This window comes from Oncorhynchus tshawytscha, linkage group LG01, assembly GCF_018296145.1.
Source record: "Oncorhynchus tshawytscha isolate Ot180627B linkage group LG01, Otsh_v2.0, whole genome shotgun sequence".
In the NCBI taxonomy this organism is placed as follows: domain Eukaryota; kingdom Metazoa; phylum Chordata; class Actinopteri; order Salmoniformes; family Salmonidae; genus Oncorhynchus; species Oncorhynchus tshawytscha.
In genome coordinates, this window is record NC_056429.1 from 85,244,260 (window position 1) to 85,256,598 (window position 12,339).

The 12,339-nt window shown below is 41.1% G+C and overlaps 1 protein-coding gene across 2 annotated transcripts; it reads left to right on the forward strand.

Annotated features, from left to right (window-relative positions):
* Positions 1-438: 438 nt before the first annotated feature.
* LOC112258678 (28 kDa heat- and acid-stable phosphoprotein) lies at positions 439-7,526 on the forward strand. Of its 2 annotated transcripts, none has more exons than XM_024433216.2 (6): positions 439-636; positions 1,270-1,352; positions 5,121-5,198; positions 5,392-5,516; positions 5,774-5,925; positions 6,120-7,526. In XM_024433216.2, exons 1-6 carry the CDS (start codon positions 624-626, stop codon positions 6,146-6,148), a joined length of 480 nt encoding a protein of 159 aa, XP_024288984.1. In that variant the 5' UTR covers positions 439-623; the 3' UTR covers positions 6,149-7,526. The 2 variants fall into 2 exon arrangements, with proteins under 2 accessions (XP_024288984.1, XP_024288978.1); XM_024433210.2 differs by having other exon boundaries at positions 440-636; positions 6,114-7,526.
* The last annotated feature ends 4,813 nt before the right edge of the window (positions 7,527-12,339 follow it).

Sequence of the window (12,339 nt, forward strand, 5' to 3'; positions counted from 1 at the left end):
CACCACCCTCCATGCACCATGTGATCTTGGGCAGTGCTGTTGCCTAACCAAGCAGTGACGCAGCCAATCAAGATACTCTCATTGGTGCAGCTGTATAACTTTTGGAGGATTTGAGGGCCCATGCCAAACTTTTTCACTTCCTGAGGGGGAAGAAGCGCTGTCGTGCCTTCACAACTGTGTGAGTGGACCGTTTTAAGTCGTTTGTGATTTGGACACCTGGCTCTGGCTGGCTGGTAAGGTACAATATTTTCTAATTCAAAAATGACCGCCACATAAAATAATTAGGGCGGTGCTTACTAAAGCAACGCACTTACAGATATGTGTTTTCATTGGCTATGTTTACTTTCCGTCCACTCTGCATGTATTTTGGTGATATGAATGGTCTGTTGACAAGCCTGTCAAAATTCCTGTCTAGCGATTGGCTGAATATTGCATCATCACAGCCTTTCACTCTTGTTGCTCTGAAGCGGGTAAAGTATTGTGCATTTGTCTAGCAGGAGACAAGTATTTTCTTGTGAAGGCCTTTTCTTTGGAAAATAAACACTGTTTTGCTGGAAACAGTGAAGTGATTTATTTTTTAAAATACATTTTCTTTGTTTGTTGTTCAAGTTCCTGTACCAAATATGCCAAGAGGCGGTAAGTATCAAACGCCGTTATTTTTGCTAACGTTCCAAATGTAGCTAACGTCAGCTAGCCATACAACGGAACATTACCTTAAAATAAATATAGCAAACTAAGCGTTAGCTAGCGACTTGGAAGGATCTGGCAAAATGTATGTTTTGTTGAGGTTCCCCGTTTCGTGAGAACTGACATCGCTTGCTAGCCACTAGCCATAGAGAAGCAAATTGACACCTGGCAACTTGATTTGCCAGATAGCCATCTAGCTACAGTAGTCACTGTACCTAACGTTAACTATGTAACGTTAGTTGTTAGCTTGCTAGCTGTTAGGCTACTGTCACTAGCTAATGTTAGCTAAACTGTTCATCTGGCTAGCACCATGTGCACCCGGTTGATTTCATCCATTTACGTTCATGTCAGTATCATGTTTCTTGGCAAGCATTTACTGTCCCCCCTGATAGTAATGATATGTGGCTAATGAGTTATGCCACAACTGTATCCAGGCAGCGAATAAGTTAAATCACTTTTATGGATTGGATTCTGACATCTGTAGTTAACCATGCCGCAGTGAGTAAACGTCATGTCTGACTCATCTCTTGTTCTCTGTTATCGCTACAACGTGCCACGCGCTCTCCCATTTGGGGTTTTAAGGTAAAAAAGGTCACAAGGGTCGGGGAAAGCAGTTCAGCAACCCAGAAGAGATCGACAGACAGATGAAAGCACAGAGAGAGCTGGTGAGTAAAGGACCCATGTCTCTGAGGGGATATCACGTTTTTGTACCTTTGTGAGTAACAAAAGCTCTAGACCAGTAATGGGTAACTTTTGATGGGGGTGGGTGCTACAAAACATCTGAACTCGGCATGAGGCCGCAGTGGCTTGCAGGTCTGTATACCCACATCCATACCCACACATTTTTTTCATTTAACCAGGTAGGCTAGTTGAGAACAAGTTCTCATTTGCAACTGTGACCTGGCCAAGATTAAGCAAAGCAATTCGACACATACCCTTGTAAAACTGACCATCCTGCTGATCCTCGACTTTGACGATGTCATTTACAAAATAGCCTCCAATACCCTACTCAATAAATTGGATGCAGTCTATCACAGTGCCATCTGTTTTGTCACCAAAGCCCCATATACTACCCATCACTGCGACCTGTACGCTCTCGTTGGCTGGCCCTCGCTTCATACTCGTCGCCAAACCCACTGGCTCCAGGTCATCTACAAGACCCTGCTAGGTAAAGTCCCCACTTATCTCAGCTCGCTGGTCACCATAGCAGCACCCACCTGTAGCACGTGCTCCGGCAGGTATATCTCTCAGGTCACCCCCAAAGCCAATTCAGCTTTGGCCGCCTCTCCTTCCAGTTCTCTGATGCCAATGACTGGAACGAACTACAAAAGTCTCTGAAACTGGAAACACTTATCTCCCTCACTAGCTTTAAGCACCAGCTGTCAGAGCAGCTCACATATTACTGCACCTGTACATAGCCCATCTATAATTTAGCCCAAACAACTACCTCTCCCCCTACTGTATTTATTTATTTATTTTGTGCCTTTGCACCCCATTATTTCTCTACTTTGCACTTTCTTCCACTGCAAATCTACCATTCCAGTGTTTTACTTGCTATATTGTATTTACTTCACCACCATGGCTTCTTTTTTTTTGCCTTTACCTCCCTTATCTCACCTCATTTGCTCACATTGTATATAGACTTATTTTTCTGCTGTACTATTGACTGTATGTTTGTTTTACTCCATGTGTAACTCTGTTGTTGTGTGTGTCGAACTGTTTTGCTTTATCTTCGCCAGGTCGCAATTGTAAACGAGAACATGTTTTCAACTTGCTTACCTGGTTAAATAAAGGTGAAATAAATAAAAAAAATAAACATACAACAACAGTTACACATGGAATAAACAAACATACAATCAATAATACAGTAGGAAAAAAATATATACAGCATGTGCAAATGAGGTAGGATAAGAGAGGTAAGGCAACAAATGGGCCATGGTGGCGAAGTAATTACAATATAGCAATTCAACACTGGAATGGTAGGGTGTGCAGAGGATGAATGTGCATGCAGTCCTAGCCTTTCCCAAAATCTGAATAATATTAAAATCTATTTTTCATGTACATGAATGAAGCCTACATGTGTAGGTGATTTGCATGTTTTCCAGGGGTTGCGTTCAGAAATCTGCATTTTCAAAACTCAGACCATAAAAGAATCTGTTTTAAACTATTTCACCTGTGTTTTATATCCAAAGTAGTGTTGTTTTTTTACTTCAATAGTGATCATTAGTGTGCAACTATAGTTTTCATTCACAGAAAATACATTAGTGCAACACACTTGGCAGAAAATAGCTTCATCTTTATCAATGACAACGAAGTGCAACGCTATTTGGCTAGCAGGAAATTAGCTGTCAATGAAAAGGGAAGGATTTTTTGCAAAAATGATGCATGGCCATCACATTTCTAATGTTTATCATAGAAAGAATGTAGCCAGCTACATTTAATGTTTTGCTTGAAGTTAATCTTGCATTTTACCTGAGAAAAGTAGCACAGAAATATAGCTATACATCAGTCAGAGCGCTGTCTGCTGATAGAATGCCCTTGAAATCTTATCAGAGTGACGTGTAATTGAAGCACAAAATTAGTATTCTGCCAAGAAGAAATTACAATTGGAGGCATTTTAGTAATGTGTTTGCAAAATGCAGCAAGATATTTCATGTGCTTTTTCTCTTTTGTTTTCTCTCTGTGTTAACACGACCCCTGTTGGCTACAGCCTCGTTAGCATTGGTTTGGATACATATGGGGGGGGGGTCAAACTTTAATGAAACTTTTAATTACATAAATATAGGCTAAATGCCAGTCATTTTTGATAAATAGAAGGAAGGATATTTCATGTCTAAAGGCTTGATTCTGACGACATACTCAAGGCACAGTTCGTTCAGATCAAATCACTAGACCGGAGAGTGCAGGACAGTGCCCGTTGTGTGAATTATGTCGACCCAGAACTGTCCCAGAGTCTGTTTTGAACTGTGTAGATATATTTTTTTGTAATCCCAGGGACGACGGGACTCGTAGTATTTGGATTTAATGTTGCAATATATTTTATAGGCTACAAATGGTGGCCAATCATCCACCAGGACATCCTTAAAGGGGCAGTGTTTTGAGAAAGTCTTGAATATGCAAAGAAGACAATAGACAGTGTAGCCTACATTTTTGTCAGATTCTCTATGGTAAAAAAAGAGTAATGCATTTTATTTTGTAAATTGGTTCCTTGCATCATACAATGATGTAAAATATTAGTTACAAACCAGAATTTTTTTAGGGGGGAACTTATTTGTCCAAAGGACAAATTAAGTTGATGTATTCTGCTATTCTAACTCTCAAAAGTAAGTTGAGAGCCCAACTGAGTTGCCCCATCTCTGCTCTAGACAGATCCAGTGGTGGAAACTGTACCCATTTGTCATACTTGAGTAATTTTCTATTAAGGCATCTTTCCTTTTACTCAAGTGAAAGTCACCCAGTAAAGTACTACTTGAGTAAAAGTATTTGTTTTCAAATATACTGAAGTATCAAAAGTAAATGTAATTGCTCAAATATACTTAAGTATCATTTACAGATAGCCAGGGGAACACTCTGACATAATTTACAAACGTAGCATGTTCTCTTGATAAGTCTGTGAATTGGACCATTTTCTTGTCCTGCTAAGCATCCAAAATGTAATGAATACTTTTCGCTGTCAGGGAAAATCTATGGAGTAAAAATGATGTTATTTTCTTTAGAAATGTAGTGAAGTAAAAGTAATCAAAAACCCCAAATATGGACTTAAGTAGTACTTTAAAGTATTTTTTACTTAAGTGCTTTATACCACTGGACAGCTCCATGTATTTTTATACAGTGTTCTAGCTTCAAGTGCAGGGAGAGATATGACCCCTGGGTTTACATTTTGGAAGGTGCTGGTGTCTTAAACTGCACTTTCTAGTTGCAGGTGAAACTCTGAAAACAAGGAAATATTCAAAGACATTCCTCCACTTTTTGTACCGAGTGAGAAATGCCTCCTGCATGTGTGCAGATATTTGTGTTGTTTGGTCACAGTGTGCTGCGCTGTTATGTTCTTCTACGTGTGGTCACGGCACTTACAAATGGCTAGTTCCAGCAATGACGTAGGGAAATGGAGATGTCCATCAGCTAAATGGCAAGGGAACTCTCCACTCGGTGCAAAAAGTGGATTTAACATTTGTTTTTGAATATTCTCTGGTTTTTGGAGTTCCCCCTGCCCTCCAAATCGAGAATGAAGGCGGTATCGCCAAGTAAAGGTTGGTTGAAAATGTGTTTACCATGCTATAGCCCAGCTCCTTGACTTCCTGCACCAGCTAATTCGGCTGGTAACATTGACATATATACTCCAAGGTATGAGAAATGCATTTCAAACACGGACATGATGGCTTTAACATGATCTAATACGTGTGTGTGTGTGTGTGTGTGTGTGTGTGTGACAGGAGGCGAATGGCGGGGTAGAGAAGGAGGAGGAGAAGTCATCAGGATCTGACGACAGCAGCAGTGAAGAGGAGGACATTGTGAGTGAGGGTGCTCCTTTTTAATGTCTAGTTCTAGGCCTCCCGCCAAGGAATTAGAAGTGTTGATGTGGGGTTTTACTGAGACTTGTGAAGATTCTCCTACTCACTTTGAAAGTGTTACCTGCCAACACTACTTTAGTCAGAGCTGCAATGTTGACTCTGTTCAGTGTCTTGACGTTCTCTGTTATTACAGAACAAGAAGAAGAGTGGAGTGGAGGGATTGATCGAGATTGAGAATCCCAACCGCATATCGCAGAAAAGTAAGAAGGTGACCGAGCTAGATGTCAACGCACCCAAAGAGCTGTCACGCAGAGAGAGGTGGGGGTCCTTCAAGTCTCAGGCCTATGCCTAAAATTAAATGACTAAAGGTAGTAATTTCAGAAATGACCCGTTTTGACTTGGAAGCGTTTGGGTTAGTGAAGGTCTTGGGAGTAGGTGTCGGCAAGAAGATTTATTTAATTTCCACTCAGCACGCCCAGTTAAAATTCAGATGGAAATGATAACAGCAAATGTGGTGGGGTTGTTAATAGACCTTGGACTTTTTGATAGCAGGACTTTGTTACACTTTGTCTCAGGGAGGAGATTGAGAAGCAGAAGGCAAAGGAGCGCTACATGAAGCTGCACCTCGAGGGGAAGACGGACCAGGCACGGGCTGACCTCGCCAGGCTGGCCATCATCAAGAAGCAGAGAGAGGATGCGCAAAAGAAGAGGGACGGCCTCAAAAAAGGTGAGGGATTACACATCTACTGTGCTAGTACTTTGTGCTGTAAAGTCCGCTAGGTATTGGTATTTCTCAATGGTAATCTGAGATGGCCATACAGGAACTGTTGTGTTAATTCAGACAGACTGGTTTAAGTGTTACTCCTTTTGAATCCAGTGCCTAACAGACTGTGTCTTTATCTGACGATTTCCTAGAAAAAGAAGCTGAAGACTCCAAGTCCAAGCGTTAGTCCCCTGTCTCCCGAGGACTTGGCCTGGCAAACGTTCTGGGGAGGCTGGAGAGATGAGAGAAGATTGTAGGAGGGAGGGGACCAATATGAGGGTTGTCGGCTCAGGGGTACCATGTGCTTCGGCTCCTGCCCTTCATCTCCGATGAGAGAAGGGTGTGAGCGGGGCGTTTTTGGAGGACACGGGGGGGGGGGTGAAGGTGCACTTTTGGTACGCCTGTTTAGTTGCTCTGAATTATGTGAGGTTACAACGGCAGGTGTTCAAGTGTCTTCACTCCTCCCCTGTGTTCTTATTCTAAAGCTGCTGGAGATCATTCTTTAATTTTTACATTTTAACACTGTTTACTTAAGAATGGGAAATGTTGGGATGATGAGGGGTTTGTATACCTTCTCCTTCATCTAACCTGTTTTAAGGTGATTCAAGAGGTGGTTGTTGGGATTGAGGAACACTAGTCGGATCCATCTTATATAGGAAGTCTATGTACTCTTTATTATTGTCTTGTTCTGGCCTTTGTCTCTACCGGCTGTGTCTTCATTCACAACCTGACCATTTTAAAAGCCTTTGGCCGCAAAGGAAAGATGTTGGAAAGAGCTGTCCCAGAGGCAGTAGTGTCTGACAAAACATACGTCAAGGAATCAATCAGCCTTTATGCCACTTACTTGTAGGCTGTACATTTCCTGGAGATTTTATTCTGTTGGATGTGTTGGTTTTTCTGCCCAAACATGTTCAGCTGTTTGAGCTGTCACCTTGCTCTAATTTCTCTTTAAACCACCTGGCAGTGTAACATTTAGTAAAAAAGTTATATTGGTATAAAACGGGGCTTAATGATATTTCACAATAATAAAATTGAAAAAGCATCGCTATAGCCTCCTACTGGATGTCTCTTTTTCAGCACTATGGGTCACTATGGCTTTCTCTTGAAAGGGACCATTATTTTGTTCCCTTTAACAGTTAACACAGGACCAAGTCAATGGTCGCGTTCCCCTGCTCAGACATTGCATGCATCAGCCAATGGTTGCGTGCCACGTCATCGACTGCTGTCGGGCACCAGATTGCTATTACATCCAGACATTATAAGATCTGGCAGGCATCAGCAACCCCTGGGCAGAGGAACTCGCCCACTCTGTCTCTGGTAGTCATGACGGTGCTATGCTGTAGTGCAATGGTTGGAACCTGATATGCCTTTAACAGGAAAGCAATATTCTCTGAATGGAGGTTGTGGCGAAAACTAATTTCTCTCTTGAAAACATACAGTATATACAAAGTGTTTTAATGTTTATAAAAAGGACTCTCCAGGACTGAAAGGATTGGTCGGATAATTGGTTGACTCATCTATTTGAATTTTGTTGTATAGAAATAAATACATTGATAGATGAATAACTATTTGAATTGGTTTTGATTTGAATGGACTTACACAATACATCCATGGTCTAGACCTGTGGTTTCCAACCTTTTTCACTTACTGTATTACGGGGGAAACCGCTGGTCTATACCACATCAAATATGACATTTCAGAAGTTGTAGGCCTATGTACATTTGACGGTGGTTGTTTTTAGGCCTGTACACCATTGTATAGAAGTTTGTCCTTGCACCCCACAAAGCTATTCAGACAGATCTGCGTTTGCTTCAAATGCTGATGTGAATGCTCTGATGGTGTGAAAAACTCTGACTCCACTGCTTGGCTTCTATGGTGTCGTGGAACAGGAGTGATGACACAAGATTATGATACTGTAGTGCTGGGTTTCCCAGACTGTCCTGGGGCCCCCCCTGGCTGCACGTTTACATTTTTTCCCTAGCACTACACAGCTGATAAAAATAATCAACTCATCAAGCTTTGATTATTTTAATCAGATGTGGGCAGCTGCAAGGGCAAAAACCAAAACATGCACCCAGGGGGGGCCCCAGGACCGAGTTTGGCAAACCCTGCTGTAGTGCACAGGTGTCAAACTCATTCCACAGAGAGCCTAGTGGCTGTGGGTTTTCGCTCCTCCCTTTATACCTGACTGATGAATTAAGGTCACTAATTAGTAAGGAACTCCCCACACCTGGTTGTCTAGCTCTTAATTAGGCCCTCCATGGAACCAGTTTGACACCCCTGCTGTAGTGGATTTGGGTGACAGCACTGATGGTCTCTATAATGCATACAGGTCCAACACATTATTGTATTGTATATGGTCTGAAGATTGTTGCTCATTCATTTTCAACACTTCACCCCATACCTATAACTAGCAATTTCACTGTTGCCACCAGGCTGCAGTATTTGAAAAGACCATAACTGACAATCTGCACATACACCTACATGCAACTTTACTGCTATTGTAGATACACTGGAAATGTTTAGAACTGCATGCAATCTGTATTTATCCAGTGGTGTGTCCAAACTATAATATAAGCCTATGAAAAAAGGATAGCTAGGATAGATGGCTGTTAAATCGCCACTCACATACCATCATTATTAGATTCAATATGAGAAGTCCTAACCAGATGTCAAAAATGTTTCCTCTTCTCACATCATGATCCGGTGTGTGCTGTGGACAGACTGCTTCCATTTACAGAAGTGTAGACAACAGAATCCAGGAGATGTCAGATGGCCCAGTATTAACCCATAATATCACCATAAAGAAAGACCTATTTAGATTCTCCTGTAAAGTAAGTATCATGCATGTCTTCAAGTTTTCAGGAAGGATTGATGTTGACAAAGAGGCCTCTATTCAGTCATGCATTTTAAACAGACAATGTTAGGTGTCTGTCTTTTTACTACCACAATCTACTACTGTATGTATGGTGCAACCTCAACCAACATATACTCAGTTACAGAGCCTTCAGAAAGTATTTATACTCGTTGACTTATTTCGCATTTTGTTGTCTTATAGCCTGAAAATCTCACCCGTCTACACACAATACACCATAATGACAAAGTTAAAACATGTTTTTATACATTTTTGCAGATGTATTGAAAATGAAATACAGATATGTCATTCACATAAGTATTCACACCACTTGAGTAAATGCTTTGTAAAAACACCTTAGTCTGCTATAATCGCTGCCATTCTGGGTAAATCTAAGAGCTTTCCACACTTGGATTGTGCAACATTTGCCCATTATTCTTTTCAAAATTCTTCAAGCTCTGTCTTCTTGATTAGCAACTCCAATATAGATTTTTGCCTTGTGTTTTAGGTTATTGTCCTGCTGAAAGGTTAATTAATCTCACAGTGTCTGGTAAAAAGCAAGTTTTGCTGAACCAGGTTTTCCTCTAGGATTTTGCCTGTGCATACATCCAATCAGGATAAAAAATAAACAGGAAAAACTCCCCAGTCCTTAACGATTACAAGCCAAGCATACCCATCACATGATGCAGTCACAACTATTCTTGAATTTATGGAGAGTGGTACTCATTAACAGTTTGTATTCAAGACAAAAATGGAATTGCTTTGACACATTTTTTGCAGTAATACCTTAGGATGCATGCCTTGGAATATTTTTATTCTGTACAGGTTTCCTTTTCACTCTGTCAATTAGGTTAATATTGTGTAGTAACTATAATGTTGTTGATCCATCCTCTGTTTTCTCCTATCACGGCCGTTAAACTCTGTTGCAGTTTTGAAGTCACTAATTGGCCTCATGGTAATATCCTTTGCGGTTTCCTTAATTAATAATTACTGATTTTAAAAATGTTACCTATCTACCAATAGGTTCTCCCTGCGAGGCATTGGAAAATCTCCCTGGTCTTTGTTTCAAGTTTTAATGTCACATGTACAAGTACTGTGAAATGCCATTCTTGCAAACTCAAAACCCAACAATGTAATAATCAATAACAATGTATTACTAGAAAAAACACACGAGAAATAATAAGAAATATGAAGAACACAATAAGTAAGTAAGCATACTATATACAGGGTCAGTCTCAAAACCATATTTACAATGTGCAGGTTATTGGAGTAATGGAGGTAGATACAGTTGAAGTCAGAAGTTTACATACATCTTAGCCAAATACATTTAAACTCAGTTTTTCACAATTCCTGACATTTAATCATAGTAAAGATTCCCTGTCTTAGGTCAGCTAGGATCATCACTTTATTTTAAGAATGAAATGTCAAAATAATAGAGTGATTTATTTCAGCTTTTATTTCTTTTTTCACATTCCCAGTGGGTCAGAAGTTTACATACACTCAATTAGTATGTGGTTGCATTGCCTTTAAATTGTTTAACTTGGGTCATATGTTTCGGGTAGTCTTCCACAAGCTTCCCACAATAAGTTGGTTGAATTTTGGCTCAATCCTCCTGACAGAGCTGGTGTAACTGAGTCAGGTTTGTAGACCTTGCTCGCACACAATTTTTCAGTTCTGCCCACAAACTTTCTATAGGATTGAGGTCAGGGCTTTGTGATGGCCACTCCAATACCTTGACTTTGTTGCCCTTAAGCCATTTTGCCATAACTTTGGAAGTATGCTTGGGGTCATTGTCCATTTTGAAGACCCATTTGTGACCAAGCTTAATCTTCCTGACTGATGTCTTGAAATGTTGCTTCAATATATCCACATCATTTTCCTCCTCATGATGCCATCTATTTTGTGAAGTGCACCAGTCCCTCCTGCAGCAAAGCACCCCCAAAACATGATGCTGCTACCCCCGTGCTTCACGGTTGGGATGGTGTTCTTCGGCTTGCAAGCCTCCCCCTTTTTCCTCCAAACATAACAATGGTCATTATGGCCAAACGGTTCTATTTTTGTTTCATCAGACCAGAGGACATTTCTCCAAAAAGTACAATCTTTGTCCCCATGTGCAGTTGCAAACCGTAGTCTGGCTTTTTTACGGCGGTTTTGGAGCAGTGGCTTCTTCCTTGCTGAGGGGCCTTTCAGGTTATGTCGATATAGGACTCGTTTTACTGTGGATATGGATACTTTTGTACCTGTTTCCTCCAGCATCTTCACAAGGTCCTTTGCTGTTGTACTGGGATTGATTTGCACTTTTCGCACCAAAGTACGTTAATCTCTAGGAGACAGAACGCTTCTCCTTCCTGAGCTGTATGACGGCTATGTGTCCCATGGTGTTTATACTTGCGTACTATTGTTTGTATAGATGAACTTGGTACCTTCAGGTGTTTGGAAATTGCTCCCAAGGATGAACCAGACTTGTGGAGGTCTACAATTTTATTTCTGAGGTCTTGGCTGATTTCTTTTAATTTTCCCATGATGTCAAGTAAAGAGGCACTGAGTTTGAAGGTAGGCCTTGAAATACATCCACAGGTACACCTCCAATTGACTCAAATGATGTCAATTAGCCGATCAGAAGCTTCTGTCTGTAAACAATTGTTGGAAAAATGACTTGTGTCATGCACAAAGTAGATGTCCTAACCGACTTGCCAAAACAATAGTTTTTTAACAAGAAATTTGTGGAGTGGTTGAAAAACAAGTTTTAATGACTCCAACCTAAATGAATGTAAACTTCCGACTTTAACTGTATGTATAGGGTTAAGGGAACTAGGCATTAGGATATAAAATAAACAAAGTAGCAGCAGTTTGTATGTGATTGGGTGTGTGTGTCTGCACGATTTGATTTGAGTGGGTGTGCATGTGTGTCGTGTCAGTATAAATGTATGTGCATGTTATGTGCGAGTGAGCAGATGATGGAGTGTGTGCGAGTGTGTACGGCCCTGTGAGTGTGCATTGAGACAAAAATAAAAAGGTCAATGAGGATACAAGGTTAGCTCCGATAGTCTGTGTGGCTATTTTGTTAGCTATATAACAGTCTTATGGCATGGGGATAGAAGCTGTTTAAGACCCTGTAGGTGCCAGACTTGATGCACCAGTATCGCTTGGCGTGCGGAAGCAGAGAGAATAGTCTATGGCTTGGGTGGTTGGAGTCTTTCATGATTTTCCGGGTCTTCCTTTCACACTGCCTAATATAGATGTCTTGGATGGCAGGGAGCTCGGCCCCAGAGATGTACTGGGCTTTCCGGGACCACTCTGTGTAGCGCCATGCGATCGAGGTCGATGCCATACCAGGCAGTGATGCAGCCAGTCAAAATGCTCTCAATGTTACAGCTGTAGAACTTCTGGAGGATTTTAAGGGCCATGCCAAACTTTTTCAACCTCCTGAGGGGGAAGAGGCGCTGTTGTCCCTGCTTCATGACTGCGTGTGTGTTTAGACCATTTTAAGTCTTAAGTGATTTGGACACAGAGTAACTTGAAGC

Excerpts from the sequence above, each read along its gene's own strand:
- LOC112258678 (XM_024433210.2), top strand. Across the intron at positions 1,353-5,120 it reads TGAAAGCACAGAGAGAGCTG|GAGGCGAATGGCGGGGTAGA; the intron begins GTGAGTAAAGGA and ends TGTGTGTGACAG. Across the intron at positions 5,926-6,113 it reads GAGGGACGGCCTCAAAAAAG|AAAAAGAAGCTGAAGACTCC; the intron begins GTGAGGGATTAC and ends ACGATTTCCTAG.